The 19,660-nt window shown below is 32.5% G+C and overlaps 1 protein-coding gene and 1 long non-coding RNA gene across 2 annotated transcripts in view; one reads left to right on the top strand and one right to left on the bottom strand.

Moving 5' to 3' along the window:
- LOC143222753 (uncharacterized) overlaps positions 1-9,147 on the top strand; it is a 48,491-nt gene extending 39,344 nt beyond the window's left edge. The window contains exon 3 of the long non-coding RNA XR_013012461.1: positions 8,895-9,147. This is a non-coding gene — a long non-coding RNA (uncharacterized LOC143222753). The remainder of the gene's footprint in view (positions 1-8,894) is intronic.
- Positions 1-13,535, bottom strand: part of LOC143222752 (uncharacterized) — an 82,449-nt gene extending 68,914 nt beyond the window's left edge. Inside the window, exon 1 of the mRNA XM_076449696.1 lies at positions 13,385-13,535. Within this exon, the coding sequence (XP_076305811.1) occupies positions 13,385-13,419 (35 nt within the window). The 5' untranslated portion in view covers positions 13,420-13,535. The remainder of the gene's footprint in view (positions 1-13,384) is intronic.
- Between the last annotated feature and the right edge of the window lie 6,125 nt (positions 13,536-19,660).

Raw genomic sequence — 19,660 nt, 5'->3', positions numbered from 1 at the left:
CGCGAGGGTTATCTGCGTTAGCTGTTCATAATTTAGCAGTATAAGAATAGAGGGAAAGCAGCTAATCATCACCACCCATCGCCAACTCTTGGGCTACTTTTCTACCAATGAATAGTGGGATTGACGGTCACGTTATAACGCCCCCACGGCTGAAAGTGCAAGCATGTTTTGTGCGACTCGAATTCTAACCCACGACCCTCAGATTACGAGTTGAGCACCTTAACCACTTGACCACTTCGGGCCCCAAAGAAAGTGCTTGTAACCAATATCTTCCTACTTCTTGGTATAACGTTTAATAATATAAAGTTAAACGGTAATTGAAAGACAAGTTTGAGGGTGTAGGACGCTAGAATTCGAAACTTAATCCATGTGATTGGTAGAACGCAGATTATATTTTTCAGCTTAAGTGCTCAAACAAAATAAATTTATTTGTAAAATTAAATATTTAAATGCTTTAAAATGATAAATAAAACTCTGCATTGTTGATTTTATTATTGCAAGAATTATTTTTAAATCGTACACACCACTTCACGGAGTAATTTAAAACACTTTTAGTTTTCCAAATTACTTTGTATTCCAAAAATGGGTAAATTTTGTCTTTTTGCCCTACTCTTGATATTTGTCACGTGAAGTAGCTGGTGTGGGTTTTTCTTATAGCAAAGCCACATTGAGCTATCTGCTGAGCCTACCGAGGGGAATTGAACCACTGATTTTAGCCTTGTAACTCCGTAGACTTACCGCTGTACTAGCGGGGGGCGGAAGTAACTCAGCAGGTGCAATAATAAAGAAAAATGTTTAGAATGGTGCACTGATTTTCGGAAAGAAGCGATGATGAACCCAATCTGTTCATTTCAACTATGATTTTAAATTATTTAAAGATACCGGCAATTTTCTGTAAATTATTAAACATTGGAAGATAAAACAAACTAAAAGTTAAAACACTACATCAGTTTCCTCTGTTTAAAAGATGGGTATGAGTGTGTATCGTGTGAGGCATTTAATAAATCAGTTACTTGCTAATGTAACGGTATAAACAATATCAGTTTATCAGTGATAGTTGACGTAATTAGATCAGAAATATTAGAAACTTTCACTTCGTTTTTCCAACCATTGTATATTGATAGGAACTTTATCAAAGCAAACTATCTATATATATCACCATTCGATAAAACCCAGTAATGAATGTAGCTAATTAAATACACCGCTCTTACTTGAAATATGTAATAATGAGACATTTTTATCGATCAGTTAGTTATAAAGAAATCCAATTTACACGTTAAAAAACGTATAGCTTTGTGTATTTTAGACAGTTCATGGAAAGTATTAGTGTTTCAAGTTCATTATCTTTCATGAAACCTTTTTGTTTTTCTGACTCTGTTGTTTTTATGAAGATTTTAACAACAAGCCCTGTACCTTAGTACTGATCACGAACAGTATGACCCCATTTCCTATTATAAACTGTAAACACGTCTCTGGCATAACCCTTGGAGCAAAGTGTACACAATGTTAGAAATTACATGAGTGCTGTGCTAGGAGTAAGCAGAGCCAATTTCTTTTGATGTTACTAGTTCCGTCTTTCACCAGCAGGAGCCTTGTTGTCTAAAATATCCTCATAATCTCAACACAGCTGAAGCAGTTGTTTAGAGCTGGAGGCCATTTGTTGCTACCGGCTGTGTTCGGTTTCGATGTCTTCCGTGATCTGCCTGGAGTAAAACGTTTACGGTATTTCAATCAATTTTTCGCTGGTTTACGTAACTAACGAGTTAAGCTCAAACCGTGCTTGATCACTTTGGCTGTGGTAACCACGAAAACATCTGCTTTATTGTTTTGTTCATTCTATCCTCGAGATCGTTTGCTCAGGTTGCTGCCAATTTCACTGTAATCTTCACACAGTTGTTTTACATCTGTCCTAGAAATGTTTATTAATAACTCATTGCATCGCTTCTCCTTTCAGCTCGTTCTACACGCGAATAATAAAACATTTTTGAAAAGTAGTTTGTTTTGTTTTATCTCTCACATTGCTTATGCCTCGAGATAAGGTTCAATAGTAAAGTTAATTTTAGTTCCAGTTGATTTAAATGATTAGAATTGATCTAAGGGTTGGAATATTAAATTCCGTCTCCTTGTTAATGATAATTTCAGCCGTAATCTCACTTCTCAAGTTGTTTGCACAATTTAAAAGATGTCTTAGTTCAAAATTCACACACAAAGGGAACAATACAAAACACATAAAAACACAATATGTTTGTTCCAAAATTCCACACACACAATTGACGAAATCTTAATTAGTAATATACATAAAAACATTTATTCATTTTTCAATAGTACGCAATCGACACTACAAACTAATAGATGTTACAAAAAGGGTTTAAATATATATAATCAATTGCATATGATCATCTACCCAGAGAGATATACTGATGTTCTGTCACTAGTGCTCTATAAAAGCGTGATACTATTATAAACACATAAAAAGTTCAAAAAATAAGAAAACGAGGTGTTATTTGTCGTTTGCAGTGATATTTGCATATTACCTGTAGAACTAATCTTCCCAGAAATATGAAAATATTCTATATACATATAAAAATTAGAAATCTTCAGTTCGTGTAATTTGATCATTTGATGTACTAAGCTAAACCTTCGTGCAATTGAACCAGTTGAAAGTGTTTTCTCAATAAAAATGGATAGTAAAACACACTTAAAAGAGGCCCGGCATGGCTAGGTGGTTAAGGCGTTCAACTCGTAATCTGAGGGTCGTGAATTCAAATCCCTATAACCTCAAACACGCTCGACCTTTCAGCCTTGGGGCGTTATAATGTTCGATCAATTCCACTATTCATTTGTAAAAGAGTCGGCCAAACGTTGGCGATGGATAGTGATGACTAGTTGTCTTCCCTCTAGTCTAACACTACTAAATTAGCGTAATAGCCCTCGTGCAGCTTTGCGCGAAATTCAAAAACAAACAAACACTTAGTAGACAGGTAAGTTAACGTGGAGAACAAGTGGAAAACTCGAAGCAAGACTGAATTAAAAACAAATTGCGCCCTAGCTTAGCGCGCTACCTGAATCTGATGTAAAAGCTATTTCTAAATACGAGGACTATTTCTGACAGACCTGTGAGAAATTGTCATTCAGGATTGCTGTGTATCTACATTGTTCAGCAGAGATAGGAGGGTAACGGCTATTTTCCGACAGCTGTGTCTGGCCTTTGGTATTCGCATATCTACCAAAACTGCTAGTAGTCGACTACATAAGATCGGATTGTACTTTGAAGACCTATTGTTTCTGTTCCATTAAGTCATTTTCACCGTGTACAGAGGAGAAAGCGGTGTTAGCAATATTGAGGCAATGAGAAATAGGTCAATGTCCTGTGTAGCAGATTAATTAAGGTTTAGTTTAGAGAGTGATTCCTGACGTGTTTGGGTCAACAGAATATTTAATGAAATCTTGTTGTTTTTATTCATTCTGACAAGGAGAAACTTTAAATATTGGAAATGTATTGGTCTGACTCGACATTTTCATTCATGGTCGCACAAATCTTCATCTCTTTGCCTTGCAGAATGACTCTGTTATATACAAACGACGTATTTAACATTATGTGCTATTGGTGATTCATTCATTCTAATGGGCGATAATGCTAGACCACATAGAGCCACGACTGTGTACGAATACTTTCAGTCTGATGAAGTAGAAAGATTCCAGTGGTTGAAATTTTCTACAGACTCTTAATCCAATCGCATCCTTTTTGAAGATGTTCTGGTGAGATGTAAAGGAAACCAACATCACCTTTTCCAAATGACATTGCGTGAAGAGTGATCGTTAATTTCACAGAATTAGATCAATAGCCATATTCAGAGTATGAATACTTGATGTACAGCATACTTATTAGCTCGAAATGGTTACATTATCTACCAGTGGACATTTTTGTGAGTTTCTATGCTGGTACACTACCATGATGCATACTACCATTGTTTATCTTCATGCTGTTGCTCCAACTTATGCACTTGCCTCACGTTTTTTATGCATATGTTTTCTTCATTGTCTTCAATACACAAGAGTGTATTTGGTCACAAGAGTGACCAAAGAAAAATGTATTTCTCGATATTAGTTAATCATTTAGTAGCTTGTAAAAGGTCAAGCTAAGTTTTTCACTTCCATTTTTTTCCTGATGCATTTTAGCAGCTCTAGATTTGTTCACATTAATAAGCTTTAGAAAACCAGTCATGGAAATTGTAAAGTTTGTTTCCTAACGGCTTCAGAAAGAAAATGATAAAAACATGATAATTGTATCGTTCCTTATCTTCCGCCAAGTAACAGAATGACTTTTGAGCACTCATAATGTAATAACTGAGTGGTCCCTTAAAATTAAGCCTGTTAATGATAAAGTTTGTAAATTCGTTGTACAGTCATTAACATCATGTAACTAGAATAAAAACCATTTACATATTTGCTTTAGAAAAGAACTATAAAACAATAAAAAACTAAAATATCTAAATTTCTGAAATGTTTATTTAATCATCATTTGCAACACACAGATGTATTAGTTGAAATGTATATAAAAATTATTGTTTCTTTTTCTATATTTGTTTTTCTTGTTCGCCCAAACCTATACAAGAGCAAGTTGTCTGCCAAATCTGTCCTTAACTTGGAAATTAAATACTACAGGTAAAATGGTTAATCAACAGCACATATCTGCCAATGCTTTAGTTAAGCTAATTTGCCTCTCACTTTTATAATACATCCACAGCACCAAATTCAAACAGGATTTTTTGAGGCAAATAGGATGCAAACCATGGATCGTCGAATTCACATTTGGGCACGCTAACCGCCACGTTTTGTGTTGAAGAAAATAGTTTCAGTTGGTCAAGTAATAAGTTCGGAGATAAAATTATGTCTAACTAATAAAATTTTAATATTTTGGCTGGCTTGTATTCTTTTGAATTTGTATAAGAAATAATTAATTAACTTTTATTGAATAATAGACACATCGCGCACTTGTTTGAAGACAGAAAATGAATTCACCTTAATATAAATTTTTCTCAGTTTGATAAATAATCACTATAAAGCTTTAATTAAAGTTAAAATTTTTGAACAGTATGCGAGATATTTAACAAAGTAATTTCTTTGCTGATGTGAATGCTTGATTTATCTTAGTTCCAAGTACAATAACAACAAAAAGAGTTTGACTCCAAGTACGTACACCGAATAACGCTTATGCTTACAGTATATAACGCTTCTGACACTTGCCCTTAAAACTCCTCACTTTTAAGACATTGTGTTCCCCGTTTATAAGTTTAGTCATTATCAAATATAGAAGAGTTTTGAGATAACGTATTTTTTCTTACATTTTCACTTTGAAGAATGTCGCTGTTTAATGTGTTTGGTGACCAAACTCTAAATGTTTCGAATGTGCAATAAGACAAACAAAGCTGACTCTACAAGAATGGAACATCACTTGTTATATGGCGTTTAAACTTTTAATTTAATTTTCTTCTTTGAGTTTAACTAATTATTAGTATATAATCAGTGATGGGAAATAACACTGCAGAATTATTTCAGGACCTACAGTTGTTTAAATTGAGTTTAAACTAAGTTATGCGAGCTCAGTTATCAATCAAAGAAGTTTTAAAATTTGAATAAAATGTTTTATTTGATTTTACGATAATATCACATTTTCTATTTCAAGGATAAACAGTTGACTTACGACCCATGCACAGTTAAGTAAAAGCAATTTATACTTTATAAAATAGCATACGTGCTTATCAAGATCAGATAAACTACCGGTTTTTATACTCTATCACTTTCGTGATAAAAAAACTTAGTACAAGCGTATAGTGTAAACATAAATCATCCTTAATACTGTTTTAAAATGAATGATTCAGTTCAGCATGATAAAAAATTATCAGATGAAATAAGTGAAGCTATAGAACTACAAAACTAAAAAGAACCGGTAAATGCTGTGATTTTTCGATCGTTGATTAAGCCAATCAAAGAATAAGTAATCCAACAACCTTGTTGTTGCTGAGATAAACCTGGTTCCCAAACAACAAAAAAGTATAATTGAGAAATACTTAGAAAAGTAATAAATTAAAGAATGAATTTCGAAGAAAAATTTCTCTTGTGACTCCTTTAAAATTTTAATATGCTTCATACAAGCAGTAAAAATCGCAGTAACTGCCTTGATGGACCAGTTCCAATATTATAGACAAGAACTGCTGTTTATTTTTCTCATATTCCTAGCTGAAAGTCTATGGTAAAACTTAATTAAATTAACCTGTTGAATTTTTTTGCTTTTAAAGAGTAACCCAAAAGAAAACTTTCTTATATTGGAGTTTCTCTTTACAGAAATATTTTTTTTTCAAACCAATGTGAATAATTTAAAATGACGTACGTTCATCAAATATTTAGCGAAATAACAATACGTTCATTATCTTGTATATCAGTACAAAATTTAAGTGGCGACAGTAAATAAAAGAATAGCTGTTGTGATAATCTAAGTTTTCTCTGCTTAACCGTTGGTTATTTATTGAGACGTTAACAAACATGTCTTTATATCTGTGCTTTTCTGAAACAGTATTGATGTTCTCACAGTACGATAGTTGCTTTATGATTATGTAAGTATCTCTAAGTTTGGCGACAACTATTTAAAGGAACAATAGTTTGGTTTGTTTTGAATTTTGTGCAAAGTTACACGAGGGCTATCTGCTCTAACCGTCCCTAATTTTGTAGTGTATGACTAGAGGGAAAGCAGCTAGTCATCACCACCCACCACCAAATCTTGGGCTACTCTTTCATCAACAAATAGTGGGATTGACCGTTACTTTATAACGCCCCAACGACTAAAAGGGCATGCATATTTGGTGTGACAGAAATTCGAGCTCGCGGCCCTTAGATTACGAGTCGAGTTCCTTAACCACGTGACCATGCTGGGCAAGAACAACAGTAAGGAATGGTACATACACGGTGGATTCAATATGAACTTGATATATAACGTGGAGTTTATGAGTTTTATCAAACAGAGCTGTTGAATCAGTATATATATTGTAGCATCTCGGTTGGTATTTCGTCAACACAGGAATCTAGTGATGAATATAAATAGAACAAGCTCACATTATTAGCTATTCACACATAGAGAAAAGTTAGGAAGTGTGTAAACTTAACTTATATACAAATATAATAAAGAATTTCTAATAATATATATATACGTATGTATATTGTGAATATAATGATATTATTAATTTCCCACTATAGTCGTATATTCTTTATTTCTAGGTTTTAATGCATGCCTCTCGAATATTTAAAAAAAATTTTCGTGCAAATAGGTTACTTAGAAAAAGTTGAGCTTATTCACATTTGAATTCCCAATAAAAACACTAATTCATATTTAAACCTCATTATAATACTTTGTTTACCTTAAAGTTTACAATAAAATTCAGTTCTCTGTTTTTAAACCTAAGAACGTTACTATAGTATGTATCATGTAATCGAGTTTCAAGGTAATAAATTTATTCACTTTTAAAACAAGCCATGTTAATTCACCTTCATATTCTAAAATCTATATTCTTGTTAAAATTTACCTTTTAGCTTTAGCTTTTATGTTGTTTGTCTTCAAATATTATTTTTTTTACAATTTTAATTTGAATCTTATAAAATACACTGCAAGGTTACTAAAATGACGATAATAAAACAAATGAGTTTTTTAATGAACTCGAAACATTAATGTTCTATGTTAAGTACCACAAGTCTTTGGATCCTTTTATTAATGAATATTCTTATTAAATACGAGAAGATTTTCAAGATAAAATTTGTATCAGATTGAATATTACACAGAACTTAGCTTCTATTTCTTTCTAGTTTTACCTTAAAAGAGAAGTAGACAATGTTTACTGCAAAAAGAAACAATGTTATTGCGATTCGAATATGACGACTTGTATTATGACGAGAAGTACTTGAGCATGTTGTCATATATATTTACAGACAGAAAATACAGGGAGTAGCAAAGGTTACTATATAAATGGAAAATATATTTATTCATCGACAAATGAATTTAAGTCTTACAAATATTTTCCTCGTTGGTTATGCAATGCCATAAAGGTTTGCGCCACTGGTTTGCCTGACAGTTTACAACCAAAAATATGACAGAGTGATCAAACCTCTGCATCAAGTTGCATGCTAATGTTTTTTGAGGAATGTTACGTTCTAAGTTGAGTTGTCCAAGGTAAGTTACTTTACACGCAATGTACGTAAAGACCTATGATTAATTTCCGTACAAGAGATCGTTTCAACCATTTCTTACTTTATGTACTTTGTAATGAATCTTAAACGAAATTAACATTCCATTATACATTAGTCCAGGGACTGGTTGGCACTAATATTTGCGTATTGGGGTGAGTAGTTCTAAACAAAAGATCATAATCGAGTTTTGTTTCTTTATAAATGGCACCTTTAGAGTATATTGGCTAAGTCAAATGCTTGTTTCAATGATCGAAGTGAAGTGCGTATTGAAATGACTTAATTCTGTTTTAAGGTCACGATATTATTTCATACAAATGCGATAGTTTCAAAAGAAAGAGTAGTTGACTTGTTCACATTATATGAGCTCGAAGCTAATCATTTCTTTTTGATTAAAAAGTTATACGACATAACAATGTATATCATTATTTGTATATGTTAACTAGCGATCCGATTTTCCAAGAACGAACATAAATCTTATATTTCTTAGAACAAACTTGTTGGACCATAACTGATTAAGCATAGAGTGGAGCAATAGTTCACGCTTTTGTTTGATTTATTAAAATTAATCAAGACCTCCATAAAAATATTCATTTAATTATTATTGAATTTTAGAGGCATGTGTATAAGTTTATTTAAGTTTTTTTTTTTTTTTTTTTCAGGATAGTATTGGAAAACAGACATAAAATTGACAGGAAGACTGGCAGACTTAATTCAACACGTTGCAAGAGAATATTTATCAGAAATATTACAATTATCAGACGGGGAATTGGAATCTAATTCGAAACAGGAAAATATGGCATCAGTTGTAATAATAATTACTTTCTTTCAATAAATGTATATTCATAATCATGTAGATACTTCTGTTTCCAATCAGCACTCTGCTCTTAGCTAATGTTTTACTTTAGTTTTCTATGCCTGCTTTTTTTGTGTCATTAAACAGATGACAAATTTTCTAAGGAAATGTACGAAAAAATCCTCCATTAAATCTTCTATTTTTTGGGTGTTTTCAATGTACTTTGTCAAATTCCTGAATAGTTTATTTTAAAAAAGAAAGGTAAGAAACACAAAAGTGTGTATATGGAGGTCAATATAAAACATACTGATGACTGTGTATCTGAAATCATTTGTTTTTGCCACATAACATCAAATTATCAATGTTTCATCATTTGAGTAGAATTCGTTATTTGATAAATAAAATACTCAACTTTGTTTAGTTCGAGTATGTATACAAATAGACAACAAGAGAAATGTCGTTTACAGATTAAACAAACTACTGTCGTCTATGATTCATCATGAGATTATTGTTTGAGAAAGTTTCCTGAATTAGTATTTAATTGAAAAGAATACTCAACACGCTCTATGATCAACAGTATATTTCCCAGAACAAGATGGTGTTTATTGAAATTTCACAGTAAAAATATCGTATTAAACGGTCATTCACAGAAGAAGACAATTTGTGGATTACTGTAAAGAACTGTATTTTGTTGTTTATATTGATTTGTTTTGCATTATAAGAAGAAATAAAATAAGATCCTTCAGACACAGTTTGTGTCCATTAACATGCGTCACATAGCCAATTTAATACTGCTACAAGGACTCAGAAGTAGCCGTATATCAACAATTTATAGACCTAATAAACTGTTAATTTGATATTTGTGTAAATAAAAGGCAGGCAACAAAGTCATCATCTAGTAGGATACCTAGAAAACCGAAACAGTTACTGTTAATAAAAAAGAAACATTGGCAAAGAAATTAACAACCAAACGATAAAAAATAAGAAGCATTGTAGTTATGTAAGTCTGCAACTGCAAACTAAAGTTTCGTATTCTAAGCAAGAGATAAAACGATATTTCTCCTGAAACTAATTGTGAGAATTTCTTTTTTTAGTCTAAAACATGATATAACTAAATCATTTCGGTTAATACATACTTTGTATTTATTTGTTTGATTGTTCTGAATTTCTTGCAAAGCTACACGAGGGCTATAAACGCTATTTGTCCCTAATTTAGCAGTTTCAGACTTCAAGGAAGGCAGCTAGTCATCACCATCTACCACCAATTCTTGGGCTACGTTTTTACTAACGAAAATTTGGATTGACGGTACCATTATAACGCTCCCACGGCTGAAAGGGAGAACACGTTTAGTGTGTCGGGGATAAGAAATGGCGACCGACCCTTAGATTACGAATCGAGTTTTAACCACTTGGCCATTCCAGGTCAGATGTTTTAAAGCTGCTGTTGTTAAACTTTGGTTGTCAACGTTCTATGCTAATGTCAAAATTTTTATTTATACAGATACTTCTCATGAAGTAACAGCTCATATAACAGCAAACATAATTTCTAGTTAGAAAAGTGATTAGTATAAAGTTTACTCTCTCTACCACCGTTACTTTAAAAATCTTGGATATCTAAGTTTACAATCGTAGACTAAAATTAAGTAAATATAACTAGAATGAGATACGAGCAGAAAAAATATCAGTTATAATGAAACCTGGAAATTTTTACCTAATTGTATAAAATGATAAAACAAGTTTTCTTGTAATGTTAATAATGTGTTTAATTCTTTAAATCACGAAAGTTAATAGATTGTTAATAATATACTTTCAGGACTATGAAGTAATATAAAAAATAAAACTGTTAGAAAATATCCAAGTTAACAGACTTTTCAAATAATGAAAGCAACTATCATTATTGACATGCCCCCCGCTAGTACAGCGGTAAGTCTACGGATTTACAACGCTAAAATCAGGGGTTCGATTCCCATCGGTGGGCTCAGCAGATAGCCTATTGTGGCTTTGCTAAAAAAGAAAAACACAAAAAAACACACCAAAATTTATGGGCCAGGCATGGCCAAGCGTGTTAAGGCGTGCGACTCGTAATCTGAGGGTCGCGGGTTCGTATCCCCGTCGCGCTAAACATGCTCACCCTTTCAGCCGTTGGGGCGTTATAATGTGACGGTCAATCCCACTGGTAAAAGAGTAGCCCAAGAGTTGGCGGTGGGTGGTGATGACTAGCTGCCTTCCCTCTAGTCTTACACTACTAAATTAGAGACGGCTAGCAGAGATAGCCCTCGAGTAGCTTTGAGCGAATTTCAAACAAAAACAAACAAACATTATTGACAGTGAACTTATATTTAAAAGCACATTTGTCAAACATTAATTTTATTGTGACATAGAACTTTGTTTTAATCTTTTACTGCCAAGTCTAGAGATAAACCAGAGAAGCGTTTGTTTGTAGTTACACACAGAAACCCTTGCGGTATTACTTCCGTTTCCTTTATTTCTTGTGATATCAATGTGTACGTTTTATAGATCTAATTGTCTGAAATATTTCACAAAATATTGTAGCTTCAAATTTTAACAAGTATTATATGAAATAATTATCCTTGCGGCCTAGCATGGTCATGTGGTTATGGCGCTCGACTCGTAATCTGAGGGTCGCGGGTTCGAAACCCTGTCACACCACACACGCCTGACTTTTCAGCTGTGGAGGCATTATAATGTAACAGTCAATCCCACTATTCGTTGATGAAAGAGTAGCCCAAGAGATAGCGGTGGTTGGCGATAACTAGCTGCGTTCTCTCTAGTCCTACACTCCTAAGTTATAGACAGCTAGCGCAGATAACCCTCGCGTAGCTTTGCGCGAAATTAGAAAAAAACCAAAACAATTATCCGTGTATTCATTTTCAAAATCTACTAATTATTATGGAACTTATTATCAAATTATTGGTTTTACTGCAAAGCTGTTTCTCAGGTCATTTACATATTAGGACATATTTGAAAGCTAAACCAAACATTTTGTATGATGTGTCCCATATATAGCTAGAGGGCACCGTATATGCGCCCTTGACAATGCTCTAGAGGGACCATACGTGTGCCTTTAACGGTTCTTCAGAGGGGTTCACAGGAATGTTCATGACAGTACAAATTGATCATAAAACTTAGAGAGATCAGTCATGTGGTTTTTATAGCAAGTAATCGAACTTTTGGCTGATCTATAAAAACTTTAGTTTTATACGTCTAGACACTGAATTAAAGAAGCAAATAAAAATACCGTTTTCAGTTCTTTACTGACCCTTGACTTTGTGTCAAAAGAAATGTCCTTAAATAACAAATTATTTATGTAAATGTAGAACTGCATAAAAAGTAATATATTAAACCATTACAGTAACTTGGAATTATAGCAGAGAGAATATTTTTTCTTAATATATCGCTAGTTTAAGTTTTAAATGTGTACAAAAGAATTTAATCACGCACACACACAGACACATAAACATATACAATAGGAAGAGGATTCATTATCGCACCATACAACAGTGACTTCCTTTCTTATCTTATCTGGGTGACTATTGTAAATGTTATTATATTATTGTGCTTAAATAAATACTAAAACACTTAAAAAATACAGCACAATTTATACCAAACAATTAGTTTAGTTTCGTTCTGCACAAACACTTAGTTTCATGTACAACACACATTCACACACTTTTTATCAAAATCAGAAAGTTTTCTATGAGTAGTAAATTTATCTTCGTCTATAGCAAACATAAATATTTAATTTCGCGCATATTGTACATGTAATTAGTTCAGGTTATACGAAGGACATTTACACAAAATGGTAAATCGAAAATTCAAAGCTTCAAGATCTTTCTCTCCTATCATTATGAGTTTCCTTTTTTGATCTTTGAACTTTAATTGCTTTTGATGAGATATACTTGTCTTCGGTAAGTTGGAAAACATGATTATTATATATAATTTTACCATAAAGACATTCCATTATACGTATGTATGTGTCTCTGTGTTACATCAATCACCCAAAGTTAGCTGGCTCGATTACCAAACTCTTTTATATGGTAACAGGAAACCACCTGCTGGTGTGCATGTGCTATTTTGTTTCAGGAGAAGAGGGATAAAAGAGACCCTACAATAATGCGCATTTTCACTTTCTCTCTTATATATTTTTTATTTTGAATTTAAAGAAACAAGTAGGTAATCGGTTAAATTAGCCAACTTTTACCATCCTTAAACTAGGGTATGCAATTAATATCTAATGAGGTTATTATAAATTTAATCCTTTATCTAACATTATCCTTTATATGATATTTGCTTCCTTGATGGTACACTCAGCTAGTGCCAATAATACAAACTTACCGCTTGAGGTTCCTAAAATTTCTATCCTCACTCATATTCCGCTATAAGCCCGTCAGGAATATTTCTAAGATTCAAATACTCCATGTGAGATCATTATTCGAAAAGTCCAATTGCCATTCATTAAGATCCAAGCCCTTAGGTCGTCGATGAATGTGTTCTATTCTAATAAATGTAGCTTTGGAAGATGAATAATTATAATACCTTATTTCAAAAACATTACAAAGTGTGTCGTAGTGAAAAGGGGAAATTATTGGTAATATATACTTCGAGAAGCTCCAGCTGTTTCTATAGTTTGGTAATACACCATAATACTATCTGTCATTGTTTAACTTGGATCGCAAGCACCTTCAAGTCTATTCTACCAGCTCATACAAACGAGGGAATTTCCCTCACACACAATGCTTGAAACGTGTAGTCCTCATTGGACGAGATTAACCTTTGCATGCATAGATCCTGATTTCCAGTATTTTGTTTTGCTTTATCAAAGTATATTTTATTATGACACTAGCAAATCAAATTCCTTTAAACGTTAATAAAATAAGAATATTATATTCAGTTCTTGCATATTAAGTATTTTAACATAGGAATGACAAGCTTCTCTTATGCACTGAGACGATGGAAACTGAAATGAAAAGTGTAACATTTTAATTTACACTTTAGTATTACACAAGAGATTGATCCTAAGGAATGTATTCAGTTTCTATAAAGGGCAGAGGTTATTTATTCAGTTATAGTTAGGAGTTTACTTATTTAAAAATGCAAGAAAAAGAACTCAAGAAAGTATTAACGACAGTAGTAACTTTTGTTATTGATTAATGATCAAGTCTTATGACCGTGACGTAAAGAAAGTTTTTTTTATATTAATTCGCTGTTTCTCTCAGTAGCATTGAATCGTCCAGTCCTTGTTAAAGCTGATCAAAAATACATGTCAAATGCTTACACATATCCTCAAACTTAAGTGTAGCTTTAAACCAGAACTTTGTAAATTGAAATAGATGAACTACGGTTTGTCTTTTCTTTATTCTGCAGCCTTTTATAATTTAAAATTACACTATATAAATATATATACAGAGAGAGAGACATATAGCTGAACAGCTATAGTTTAAAAGAAAACTGTTAAAGAGCAAAAAGTTATTTGACAATTAAGATGGTGACACAGATACCATACTCCACATTCAAGCTAGTGAAACGCATAAAACACGATTCTTCTATCAAAATCTGCATGTAGTGCGAATCTAATAACTGACTGTCAGCTTATTGTTTATATAAACACAATTTTTATATCTTATTTCTTGCAACATCTTTCCCTGATCGCCTTACGAAACAGTATGGGTAACTGTGTTGAAAACTGAACGAAATACCATTACTTTGTAAGAAATATGTACTGTTCAAATTCTACATTGAACATAGTCGTCGAATTAAAATGTGATTGATCTTTAAAGCTAATAGACGTGTGTATTTGTACCAATTTGACGGAGATAATCAACTATAGAGGATGGTTAAAATACTTTTCAGTTTAAATTCACAATTATATACAGTTCTGCTTACATTTACAGCAAAGTTATAATAGTTTTGATGATTTTTATTTCTAATATCACACAAATCGTTAAAATGTTTTAGACTCATGGTGTTAATTTCTGTTCACTTTGTCTTTAGAATAGTTTTCACGAGTTCTTTTTTTTTTAAATTAGATATGAAGTTGTGTTATTGAAATAATTAAAATATACAAAGGTTAGAGAAGAGTATTAGCACGATGACACACATAAGTATTTATAATAAAACATGTTTAAATGCAAGATTTTATTCTTCTTAAGCACTATAAAGTACAGTGTAACATACAAATGTGTTAAAAGCACCTTAGCAACGATGAATTGTTGTATCCGGTTTGGCGTGACTTGTACTGTCCGGCTCTCAGCAACCCCTGGCCTAAGAATCACGATATCGTTAAGGGATTATGTTTAGAACGTTGTTTCTTACGATCACAGGTTTGTATGAAACTTCGTCTTGTTCTCTCCTTGAGCTGCTATACTGTAGAAAGGACGTGAAATCTTTATGAGTTATCAAAATAACTGTGCAGAATCCTTCCATTTGTTGTATTTTTTGTCCAATTAATTTCGTACAGCAGAGCATTCCAATGTAACTAAAGGAAGACACTGGATGAAGGTTCTAAACCTTTAATAATGGCATATATTTCATGGTAAGCTAGCGATCCTAACTTGTGTATTTTAAGTAGCATTTATGATGGAGTTTGGTAAAATGATTTCTATGTGTCCATGTCTTATGTGTCTGATTAAACTGACAACATATTTGTTCACTTGCTTGCATTTCAGTAATTTTAGCATTTTTCTAAAAACTAAAATTAAAATGTATTCACAAATACGTTGTTTTTATAACAAAACTTTAACCGTTAGTAAGTAAATATTTCAAAATTTTGCAGAAGTTTAAGTAATCCTGGGAACTCTTTGTTATGGCGCTTCCACCACCTGAACGATGTAATCAGTTCATATATGACATTTAATTTTCTTTCAGTTTGGATAAAAAGCGAAGTTGATAAATTACTTCAAATTTCGTGGAATAACATACTAGCTTTACTAATCAAGACGATGCTGTTGATAGTGCACAGCGCTAGGAAGCATATAAACATTTTTATAAACCTACAGTAAGAAATGAAATCCCTCTTAAGTCTTCACCCCGGGTGTGAGTGTTCTATGGATGGTAATTTTAAACTATAATTTATCATTGTACGTATATTAAATATGTTTATTCATTTATTCACCTATCTATGTGCCATGTAATTCATGACAATAATAGTGTATAAAAATCTGCGAAAGAGAAGAACATATTACTAATTTGCTTGTAATAATATTATGAAGAAAACAGCTACAAGTAGCATCTGGACTTCTAATCTTAAGTTACTGAGATCAGCTCACGAACGCAATTTATAGCCATGTTTTACAGAACTATAATAATTGATATTTTAGAATAATTTTAATGTGACTTCAAATTTCTATTTGTAATTGGTATTTTTATCTTGAGGATCCTGACGTGCAGTATTCCTACATAGTTTGTCCAAATTTATAAAAAGAGAATTCATATAAATTCACAGAGTGAAAGACTCGGTGAATTACAATCTTTGTCATCGCTGCTAGGTTAAAGTTAACCATTAATGCTAGAACTCGATTACATATGGTGCCCGTGACCAAAGTATGATATATGATCCAAGCATGCGATCCTGCTATTAATAACAAAAAAGTGTAGACACGAGTTAATTAATGATATTTGACTGAGAATATGTTTACTGTACGATTATAATATTTTTATAAGATACATTTACACTATAGACACCTTTATATTGTTAAATACTTTAAACAAATTGATAGTATATGCGGAAACACATGATATTTATTCGAAAACATACCTACTACAATGGTGAAGTTATTTGATACATGTCCACACTGTATTTTTCTTTTCAGGTTTTTTTTTTTTTTCCATATATACATATGTATATATTCATTTGAAGTTGCACTCTTAACATTTGAGTTCAAATGTGTTTGAATGTATTCATTTGGACAACGTTCTTTGTTGCAGCTTTAATAAGTAATTGTATTCAGTTGTTTTTTATTGTGTCTCACGCTTTTTGTAGAACTATCCCTTGAGAAGCAGAAGTGAGCTTGAGGGTTTTAAACGCTGAAATTCGGGGTTTGATCTTTGCGATAAGTCTATCACAGATATTCATGGTGTGGCTTTTCACTAAACAAACAAACCATCCGAACTATTACAATACCTCTCCTCTAGTCTTTGAGCGCTAAACATTGGAATTATATCTTTTATCCATTTTCTATCCAAAATGCGATAAGTTTTAGTTTGGATCACACAAGATAAATTGGTGAAAAAATAATTATTTTCCTCATTTCTAATGTTTCCAAAGTTTCATATTTTTCCGCACAAAATATGATAGCAAGTCGCTTTACAAATAAAATTTGTATTGGTACAATGTAAAGATATAACGACATTAAAATTTAAACTTCTCTTATCCGAGCTTCTTCCTGCTGTGTAATGCATGTTGAAATACAACAACGTATTAATGCAGCTATTTTAGGTATTTCTTACTCGAGTTTCAATATTTGCATTACGAAATAGTTTTAGTTAATATATACAGAAAATTTTATTCAAATCGTGACAACCTCAGACATGTAATATCATATCTTCATTCCTATAACAACATCCAAAGAAAGTAGAAACATTCATTTTTTATCCTGTTTAGAAGAAAAACAATTGTGTGTTAATAGAAAGAGAACTAGAAAAAAAGAAAATAACAACAACGAGTTCCTGCTTAGACGTGTATAATGTTAGTTGGTGCCTCAAGGGAATGTTATAAAATCCTGTTTTCTCGAGGTCTATTCAGTAAGCTGACAGTGATTTGAAATACAATGAAAAAAGGGTTAACAAGCCTGTAAGGTAATTCATAATATGACGTAAACTTGTAGAATTCTTTCTTAATGCTAGTTACCTTTCAGCAGTGATTAATTACCTGCTTTCACATTGAGTACGATATAGGCTCGAGAGTACAAAGTTTCAGATGTAACTAACTAACGATCTAAAATGAAAAGTTGTCTAAATGATGATATGGCGGATCTAATATTTTTCAAAGAATTTTGCTCAAAACATTTCAGCTCGAATTTAGGGTTGAAATTTATACTGTATAATTATTGACTCAGTTAGTTCGTGTAGAGATGTGGATTTATTACCTTGTGTCAATAAGATGGCATAGAACAAAGATGTGGATTTATTACCTTGTGTCAATAAGATGGCATAGAACAAAGATGTGGATTTATTACCTTGTGTCAATAAGATGGCATAGAACAAAGATGTGGATTTATTACCTTGTGTCAATAAGATGGCATAGAACAAAGATGTGGATTTATCACTTTGTGTGAACAACATGGCATAGAACAAAGATGTAGATTTATTACTTTTTGTTAATAAGACGGTACGGAACAAGGTAATAGTTTTAGTACATTTATTAATATGATGATATAGGACCAAGTTGTCGACTTATATTCATGCTGATACGTATGTGAGCTGATTGGTTGTTCCAAACAATGCAAAACATTATGTTAAAAGTACGATTTACGTAACTATAATTTCATATCTACTAAATTACGACTAATTAATGATACTAATATATGCTATGAACGTTTCTCGCTACTTTAAAAGCCAGTCATTTATTTCCTATTTATCCTGCAGAACTAACTTTAACAACTCAACTTTTTAAACCAAAGACAAGCACCCTCGAGTATTCTAAATCACGTAAAGTTTAAAATCCTCTATTTCTTGTATCAGGACCTGGTATATTCAAGTAGTTAAAGTACTTCACTTGTAAATTGAGTGTCGCGGGTTCGAATTCCCGTCACACCAAACATGCCGTGGGGGCGTGATAATGTAACGGCCAATCCCACTATTCGTTAGTAAAAGAGTAGCCCAAGAATTGGTGGTGGGTGGTGATGACTCTGTGCCTTCTCTCTAGTCTTAAACTGCAAAATTATGGACGGCTAGAGCAGATAACCCTCGTGAAGCTTTGCGCGAAATTAAAACAAACAAACAAACAAACAAACTTCATGTAATACAAGAGACAGTGACGTACTTCTATAAATAGAAGCCACAAGTAACACTTAAAAACGTAAATATTTAATGTTTTTAGCCTAATGCATCCTTTGATTGGCCGTACCCTGTATTGAGGATTGCAGTTTTGCCTATTTAAGGCTCATCATAACTTTGATCAGCAAACCAAAGAAATACAGTTAAACCTCTTATAATGGTGAGCAATATTTATAGTATTTATGATGAATTAAAAAGTATTCAAAAACCTTATAAGTACTAATATACCATCGTTTGAACTTCTCAACGTTTTATACAGGTATATGAACCTTTGCCAAATGGTTGTTAGCCACTGAAAATATATTAATGTATTCTAAACATTTTGTGATAAAAGATTTAAAAGTTAGAATTAGTCGAAAAAGGTTTGTTGAGGTGATGAAAAATTAATACTACTGTATCGTTATTAAATAATTTTATCGTAAAAAATACTTTTGTCTACGACGCAAATAACCAAACGCTCAACGTGGTTCAAATTTTGGGTTGTGAACAGGCGTAATGCTGCTGAACACTTTTTATTTTAAGTTGTTTTTCTCGCTGAGACAGTGGTAAGTCTACCGATTTACAGTGCTAAAATCAAGAGTTCAATTTCCCTCGGTGGACACAGCATTTTGCCCGATG

Source organism: Tachypleus tridentatus, chromosome 8 (assembly GCF_004210375.1).
Source record: "Tachypleus tridentatus isolate NWPU-2018 chromosome 8, ASM421037v1, whole genome shotgun sequence".
NCBI lineage: Eukaryota > Metazoa > Arthropoda > Merostomata > Xiphosura > Limulidae > Tachypleus > Tachypleus tridentatus.
Note: the sequence above shows the minus strand (reverse complement) of the source record. Positions and strands in the feature narration are given on the sequence as shown.